The following is a 9,209-nucleotide window of genomic DNA, read 5'->3' as shown; positions in this document are numbered from 1 at the left end:
GCTAGTGGGAAAGTTTGTGAAATATGGATTGCAAGATTTGATCATCACAGACGGACACGAAAGCGAGCTAAGAAAAACGTGGTAATAAGGCTCCCAGAATCACTAGGTATGGTCTTTAAGAATCGAATGATATGTCTTTAATTGCTGTAGCTTGAATACTGTAGGAGTTATTAAGTTTTTAATATGGCGTATTTTGGAAATTTTAACTGGTCATGGGAGCCAAATAAAGTAGAATGTTTTGAGAAAGAAGAATATGCCAAAAAAAATTCTTTATATTGCAGGCCACGCTTCACCATTGCCAATTAGTTGCACTTGGGGTACCAGCACGCGTCTTTAGACTTATTCTTGTCAAGTTTAACGTGAATAATAAGCAATAAATGTTATTTCTGTGATGTTCTGAGTTCTGTGTGAATGTTCATTTTATATAAATACAAAACGGCCTGACGCAAAAAACATTACATGTACATCCGTGATATTTGCTTTCTTGAACGCACATCGTTTGTAGCTCTCAAACGAGTGCAAACACTTTGCAATTAACGCAAATAATGATCTATAAGTAGCATTTTTCAATTAAAATTTGTAAATATTGTTATAAATTGATTATAAAAGTTCAAAACTTCATTACGCAAAAATTATTGCTTGTACATATATGGTATTGTAGCTTTTTTGAACGCGTCTTGTTTGTAGCTTTGAAACGAGTGCAAACACCTTGCAATTAGCAAGAGTATAATGATATACATATACAGATTTAATTCAAAGAAATCTTTGTGCATATTGTTGTAAAATATTCATTTTATTTATTTTTAAAATTGCTTTACGCAAAAACTGGAGCACGCACATACATGAGGTTTGTTGCGTTAAGCGCGCCTTTTAGCAGCTACAAAATGAGCAAAAAAAAAAACTGAAAAGCCAATACATCCGATTTTTCACCGAATCGGTCCCCTTAATGATCAATGTGGTTCAGTTTAATCTGAACACGTCAGCGTTAGCAATTAAAAACATAGTTCATTAAAATAAAAAGAACACTGAAATTATCATAATTAGGAATGAAGCGGAGACATCGCAGTTCGAATTAATTAATTAATTAAATTAATTAATTTCAGCATGAGTGGTGTCATTTTCCCCCGATCCCCCAGTACTGTTCATTTTGTACTACCTGCATAAAAAAATTCGTTCCATGTAGCTCAGTGCATTACTGCATAGTGCGTTCACTCTGTCATATATAATTAACATTGAACACCATGTATTAGCTAGAACTTTCTAATCCTGTGGCCTTCAAGTTCACCAAATTCTTGAAGTAAATTGAACTTTGAAAGCATCCGCAGAAGAACTGCCTTGTGATGAAGCAACACAAAATGTTTGAGGTTATCAACTGTGAGGCCATTATGGCAGGTTGGTGTTGAGGAGCCCTGATGAAGAATTTAATATTAATTGGTTTATTAATTGATAATTAATTGATGCGACAAAAGATTCCCTTTCAGGCAATCCTCGATGCAACTGCAGTCATAACTGACAGCTCCCAAGACTTTGCAGCTCTTTTTGCGGTTAAAGCGTAAAGATTAGCCATGCATAGGAACCAAATTTTGTAAACAATGTAAAGTTTTTTCATAAATAAAATCTATTTTATAATATTAATTCATCTAATTTCCCAATATTTGAATTTCCTCGTTAATGATCTTCAAATGGTATTAGGTACATAGTCTAGCAACAGAGTTATTTGTAGTACATGTTCTGTTTGTTTTCAGACGCCGTTGTAAATGCAAGCTCTAAAATTTAAAAGCCACTGGAGGCTAAAGGTTTCAATAACTACAGACAGTCTCGCCAATTGTGTTTAATTCAACGAAGATTGCGGAACAGCTAAAAGTGATCTTTTTTAGAACGCAAAGTTATGCTCCATGACGATTTCATATTAATTATTTCGTTCATTACATTGAATAAAATGTTCATGAATGCCATATTTGTAGGGACCCAACACGTCTGACGACCCAACCTCACCACCCTCAGTACCTCAAAGTTCAACACATCTGGTCACTCAGAGGCCTCCCTACCGCCCAATATCTTCATCAAAGACTACACCAGGATGTCTGCCGATGACACACCGACACCAGTGGTCCCCAACCCTTGTGGAACTTACGAAAACCTCGCAGCAGATTTCGCCGAGACTCCTCCTGGTACAGCTAAACCAACCAAATCAGAGTCTGTGCACCAAAGTACAACCGAAAGTCCTAAATATTTAACAGGGACTTGCATTGTGTCAGTCTCAAACACAGTGCCATGTCGTGCACCGATAACTTCGCTTGAGATGCCAGGTCCATCGCCCAACAAATCTTTTTCGCCCGGTTCTCAGTCTTATAAAATACATCGAAAATCTTCAGCATCAGGTAACGATTCATCTATAAAATTTTCCTGTTACTTTGAGTCGGATCATCACTATCCGTCCCCAGTGATGTCCAACATCAGCCAATATTATATTCAAACATCATTCTTTTTGATACAAAATAATCTCACTTCCGGTTCAATTGTATATATATGCTGTTTTGAAAGTCATCGATTCATTTTTGCGAGTTGATTCATCTTTAACGTGGTTATTTGCGTCCTCCATATTTTCATCTTATTTACCTAATTTCTGGAAGAAATTTTTATTCACTACCGCTAACGAATGTCAATTTGAAGATCATTTTCAGTATCGCTCCATAGCGATCTCGTGCATTTTGTATATATATTCCCAAATAATCGGTTGTTACGCACTTATTGTAAGAAAAATTCTGAAATCAATCTTTGTAATCCATCAGCAATTCCGTATCTCGTTTACTTCTAGAATTTTTGAATGCAAAAGGGTTCATCGATAAAAACGATAGCGTTTCAAGACAAAAAAGGTGCAGATTTGCTCTACAAATACTTAAATTAAATAGCCTCACTTGCGCTATGATAGGAACGTCTATGTACGTGCAGGTAGCACGAGTAAAATTTGTTCTACAAATACTTAAATTAAATAGCCTCACTTGCGCTATGATAGGAACGTCCTATGTACGTGCAGGTAGCACGAGTAAAATTCTTCGTGCACTATGTCTTGGATCATGTCTAAAGGAGTGCCGCTGCTGCAGACCAGGGGCCATACTTTCAAAAGTTGCTAAGTGAACGTAAATACTTACTCTCTATTTTCTTGTCTATGATTGGTGAATTTTGCTTGAAAGGCCGTCAATGATTGGCTGATGAGCTTACGATCTCTTTTTGAAGGTATGGGCCCTGTCATGCAGAAGCACAACCCACTGCCCACCACCCCTACCAAGGGCGACCGCTTCAAATATGCCTTCACCTGCCCTCCACACGGCATGGTGGGGGCCATCTCCTTACCTTTAAAAGTTACTCTTTGATATTTGTATTATCCTCATTTTACTTTGGACTGCTTAACTGTCATGAGACAAATTCTTCAGGTTGACGAGGTGCTTGTGCGTCATCTTTAGTAGGCCTTTACACAAATCAACAGGAGTTGTTTTCGATGTTTGTATTATCCTCATGTCACCGTTGACTGCTTTAATGTCATTAGACTAATTTTTCAGGTTGACGAGGTATTGACGTACGTAGCCCTGGTGCTGCTGACGTGGGGGGCGCTGTACGCCATCACAGGGGACGCCGCGGCCCCGGGCGGCAACCTCTTCTCCCTCTTCGCGGTCTACGTTGGTTCCATGATTTGCGGCAAAGTCTCACAAGTAATATATTGTTGTTTAATATTAAAATATATTTTAGGGGTAGGTAAAAGGCAGGCGGGAGGCCTGCATTGTAATATGAGTTATTATTTAATCTGGAACAACAATAAGTTGAAGGAAAATGATCTCTAATGCATCGCCACTGCAACTCTCATTTCTTAGTACAATTGATTGCCGGTGATATTTCTTAACCATTTAAGAAAAAATTTTCAAGTAATTTAAGATTCCATGCACACGTTCTTCAACCTTAATCTCATTTATGATTAATTGAAGGCGTGTGGGTTACCCGCGCTGCCGGGGATGCTGCTGGCGGGTGTGGCGCTGAGGGAGAGTCCCGGGTATCAAGATCATTGGGGAGAGTCTCGACCCCAGATGGTCTCTTGCCGTCAGGTAGGTTTTAAGGCAATTCTTGTTCTCAAGCTCAAGTCACTTTCTTTTGCTCATTTTTGTCCGTGCCTCTCCTGGCCTGGGGCCATACTTTCAAAACACTCTAAGTGAACGTAAGTACTTACGCTATATTTTCTTGTCTATGATTGGTGGATTTTGCTTGAAAGGGCGTCAATGATTGGCGGATGAACTAATGATCTTTAACTTTTTTGAAAGTATGTATGGGCCCTGGATACCAACTTACAGTCCACTAGTTGTCGCATCTCTATAGTCACTTCATTGATTTCTATTCTCCGTGTGGGGGTCGAGTTCAGATTTTTCCTTTGCGGTGAGAGAGGTGTTTCACGTCAAGTTCCCGCAAAAGCAGCAAACTTTGACCGGTTTACAATGCCATGGCGGAAACGCTGCTGCCACGCTGTACCGTTTCGAGGCATTGGGCCGAAGGTTGCGATCCTGCACACAAATATTTCAGTTCATCTGATCACTTACCGTTTTAAAATACTTTCCCTATGATTTGCCAAAAAGCGACTCAATACAAATCTATGGCAGAATCGTACCTTCAATAATACCCGTTTGGCCATAGTATGTCAACGTCTTTTAGATGAGCATAAATTTTTTGATAATTTCTTACGGTCTTATTCATGATCAATATCTAGCTAATACTAATTTTACTTTTCGTTTGTCATGTATTCAGCGGATTTTTTCTTGATTTACTTAGAGTTTAATGCATAGCAATTCTTTGTAACGAGTCGATCCTGTGTCAGTCCACTATGACAAATTTGTTCATTTATGGAGGCGTGAAAGGTTATGGCAAGCAAACTTTCGACTCGTGGCCGTAACTTAAAAAAATGTCCAAATAACTTTCAGTTATTATGTGTTCACCATTATATAATGCGTAGTATACAATTTATAGTTGCCGCATACAATTTGGTCGGTTAAAAATCAGCACACATGTCATTGGGACATATCGCCAATCACGAATTGTTCTTTCTTCTTCAGCCCTTTTCGTAAAATCAAATATTTGTGTCAGGTCTTTAGCAAGTGAAGCTCATAAACCATGCACATTTTAGAGGCTTGGCGGTGGTGGCAATACTGCTTCGAGGCGGGTTGGCGTTGGACCCTAAAGTCTTGAGGACCAAGTCGCTGCTGCTCGTCAGACTCGCCTTCGTTCCCTGCCTCGTCGAAACCTCCGTCGTCGCCTTCGTCGTGCACTTCGTGCTCGGCTACCCTTGGCTCTGGAGCTTCATGCTTGGGTATCCATATTTTCTGTTTGAACAGAAGTATATAAAGTCTAATGGACTGGAAGGAAACCAGTGGTTAAAATGATTGCGGTTCACAGTTTATAATAATAAATCGATTATTCACTCACTCGCATATTCGCTTCATGCAACAGCCTATATATAGGTCACATACTATGTTGAAGAAATATGCCCAAAGTAATCTATGACACCTAATTCATATTATATTAATTTTGCTGTCATTAGGAATTCTTAATTGTAAATTTTTACCACTTTAACCTCTGTTTCGGGGAGGAAATTAGGTAGTGAACCATGTTGATCACGTAACCGTCAAGTTTGGCGTAAGATTTCTAAAGTATTATCATTTTTCATTTTCAATTTGCGCTATATATATAAAATGCACATAACACGCAGTTAATTTAGGCAATTTTATTCATTTAAAATACTAAAACGGCTGTTACCCATGTTACAGATTCATCCTGGCGACAGTGACGCCACCTATCGTCGTGATATGCCTGCTGCAGTTGACGCGGCAAGGGTTCTGTGCAGATGAAGGTATCCCTACCCTCATCATTGCAGCGTCCACCATCGAAAATATTATTGCCATTTCGGGCTTCAATGCGATGCTCGGCCTTGCTTTCGCTGAGGGTAAGTGACTACCTCTCAGGACGAATGACTTCATCTAAAGTTTAGTGACTTTCTCTGATGTTAAACGACTTACTGTAACGTTAAGTGACTTTCTCTATTGGAGTAAGTGATTATATCTGGGGTAACTTTCTCTCTGGGTTTGCCAATTCTTAGGAGGGAAGGTGACTATATAAATATGGGTAAGTTTCGTTTCATGTTAAGTGACTTTATTCAATTATGACTGACTTCGTTTGATTATGAGTGACTTTATCTGATTATGAGTGACTTTATTGATTATGAGTAACTATGTTTGATTATGAGTTACTTTGTTTGATTATGAGTGACTTTGATTATGAGTGACTTTATCTGAATATGAGCGACTTTATTTGATTATGAGTGACTTTATTTGATTATGAGTAACTTTGTTTGATTATGAGTGACATTGTTTGATTATGAGTCACTTTATATGATTATGATTGACTTTATCTGACTATGAGTGACTTTATCTGATTATGAGTGACTTTATCTGATTATGAGTGACTTCATTTGATTATGAATACAACAAGGTTCCAGAAGGATTACTAGAATTTGAAACAAGAACCAACACCAGGGGCCACAGCTATAAGNAAATTATTTTGCTTAATGTTGCAAGTTATAGGTTTTTTCTTATGGCCCAAATACCTATGAATGAAAATTTATTCTGAACCCTTAGAGTGAAAACTGATAGATATGTCTCAACGTAGTTCTTGTCAATTTGTTACACACATTACAATTGACAATCAATTGCAATGTCAGATTCTGGAAATGGAGCTTCGTACAGTTGGGCTGGGAGTTGCATTGCTGTTGATCAGCATGACCAGCCGTGCGCTCTCGACCTTTTTTACGATGCTCGGCAGCGGCCTGAACATCAGGGAGCGATTCTTCGTCGCCATCGCCTGGTTGCCTAAAGCCACTGTCCAGGTTCGCATGCTATAGCATTTAAGTCACTTATGAATTACGGACACAGAGTCTGCAAGTTTTCGTTGTTTAACGTACTGCATAATTTTCATTTGTGATTATCGAGCACAAGGAACATTTTTCAATGAAGTGCATAATAAAGAATAAGAGTCAGGTGGCCGTAGAGCTCTTGGTTGCGTTCAAATTTCTCCCGACCAAGACCAAATAAATAACTTAGATTTCAGAAATCTATCTTCTTCGACTTTGCCTTTCATATGTCTCACTGCTTAAAAAAATTAAAATGAGGCTTCGTATTCACCTACGTTAAAAGTTAAATTTGCGATCATTGTTAAACCTACTTCTCATGACATTTTTAGACTCTTGTAACTGTAAACAATTTAATTGAATGCATTTTTGTAATGAGAAATTATTACTGGAATTAAAAATATATTTTCTTTGTACTTTTCGAGTACCAAGACTTCCCATTACATAGCACAAAGATTCCGATCAAAAGCGGTGCACGAAACTGCACTTACATCAATTAAAAGCTTTATTTTCTATTAATTATGAGCTGTTCGTATGTCTACGACATTACTATCATGTCATTTCCGTCAGATTGCTCTCGGCTCAACAGCGCTGGACTACGCCATTCGATATGGGGCCGATGTTGGTGATGTCGCTCTCGCCAAGCAGGTAAATTATACCTCTTATTGTAGCAAAAAACTTTCTTGTTTCACTTTCTTGTTTCATTTTCTTGTTTCACTTGTTCAAAACTTTCTTGTTTCACTTGTTCAAAACTTTCTTGTTTCACTTGTTCAAAACTTTCTTGTTTCACGTTCTACTACCGCGAAGTTTTCCAAGCTCTCGAAAGTTTAAAAAAAAGCGCATAACGCGACTGATTCCAAATTTGGCGATGTTGGAAGCTAAGAAAGGGAAACGAGCAACCTTGACCCACTCTCTGGCGTTATAATTAGCCTTTTTACAACACTTCTCTGTAACTTCACTTCTTGTTTGTCTGTTTGTCAGTCTGCTACAAATCTTGTAATTGAAATTTAATACACTTCTACTTATTCTATCGATCTGAAATTTTGCACACTTGCGTAAAGCTGGAGACAATGCATGAATCAAATGACAAAATAAGTAATTTTAAAAATATTTTTTTCCCGATATAAAAACAAATAAATAAATAATTTTCTCTGCTACAAATCTTATAATTGATATTTGACACACTTTTACCTGTCCAATTGATCTGAAATTTTGCACACTTGCGTAAAGCTGGAGACAATGCATGAATCAAATGACAAAATAAGTAATTTTAAAAATATTTTTTTCCCGATATAAAAACAAATAAATAAATAATTTTCTCTGCTACAAATCTTATAATTGATATTTGACACACTTTTACCTGTCCAATTGATCTGAAATTTTGCACACTTGCGTAAAGCTGGAGACAATGCATGAATCAAATGACAAAATAAGTAATTTTAAAAATATTTTTTTCCCGATATAAAAACAAATAAATAAATAATTTTCTCTGCTACAAATCTTATAATTGATATTTGACACACTTTTACCTGTCCAATTGATCTGAAATTTTGCACACTTGTGTGAAGTCGGAGGCAATGCATGAATCAATTGACAGAATAAATAATTTTGAAAAAATTTTATATATTAAAAAATTGTAAAATGAATTTTTTTATTATTCGAAAATAGAATGAAAAATTCATTGTGCATCTTTAACATTGGAGACACTGGATTCTTTAAAAGTGTTGTCTTTAAAAAGTAATTTTTAAAAGTATATTATTTATTTATTACTCGAAAACTGTTACAAATGAAAAATAATGGTTAATTTATCACGGCTAACTTAAGATAGGCAATTTGAATTCGGAATTCGGTTCTTGTCGCATAATTATTTTTTCGTAACCAAAGTAGACAATTTTGAGACTGGACGTTTATAAATAATTCTCTGACATTACATGCATCGATAAATATGTCTCAGCAATGAATTGTTCATGGGAGTCGCCTACTCGTTTCTTTTTAAGCGAAAATAGAATCGAAGATGAACAATTTATTTGCTCACTATTTCCTGACTATTAAAATTAAAGACACATAATAGGGTCACGATTCGTAAAAAATGAAATTTTCGCATATTGAGATGCGAGAAATTTTTACGTCTAGTGAAGTTTTGGTTTGAAAAATAGCATAGATAATGTAACACGTTCTTGGTGCTGCAGGTGCAGACATTCTCGTGGATGATGATACTCTTCGCCGCACCCGTCGGGGCCATCGCCACCTTAGCCTCTGGCCCCAGACT

At 37.1% G+C, this 9,209-nt stretch overlaps 2 protein-coding genes across 2 annotated transcripts; both read left to right on the top strand.

The window, feature by feature from the left end:
• Positions 1 to 1,752: 1,752 nt before the first annotated feature.
• Positions 1,753 to 3,374, top strand: LOC108673675. The gene is made up of 2 exons (XM_018161533.2): positions 1,753 to 2,381; positions 3,238 to 3,374. The coding sequence occupies exons 1-2, from the start codon at positions 2,081 to 2,083 to the stop codon at positions 3,372 to 3,374; spliced, it is 438 nt and encodes a 145-aa protein (XP_018017022.1). The 5' UTR covers positions 1,753 to 2,080.
• A 3,386-nt stretch (positions 3,375 to 6,760) lies between these two features.
• LOC108673674 (sodium/hydrogen exchanger 9B2-like) lies at positions 6,761 to 9,199 on the top strand (the record flags this gene model as incomplete). The annotated part of the gene is made up of 3 exons (XM_018161532.1): positions 6,761 to 6,919; positions 7,511 to 7,588; positions 9,130 to 9,199. Coding segments are annotated over exons 1-3 (304 nt in total), but the record flags the coding sequence as incomplete, so codon positions are not given.
• Between the last annotated feature and the right edge of the window lie 10 nt (positions 9,200 to 9,209).

The sequence above is a fragment of the Hyalella azteca genome, unplaced genomic scaffold, assembly GCF_000764305.2.
Source record: "Hyalella azteca isolate HAZT.00-mixed unplaced genomic scaffold, Hazt_2.0.2 contig385, whole genome shotgun sequence".
NCBI classification, from domain to species: domain Eukaryota; kingdom Metazoa; phylum Arthropoda; class Malacostraca; order Amphipoda; family Hyalellidae; genus Hyalella; species Hyalella azteca.
Note: the sequence above shows the minus strand (reverse complement) of the source record. Positions and strands in the feature narration are given on the sequence as shown.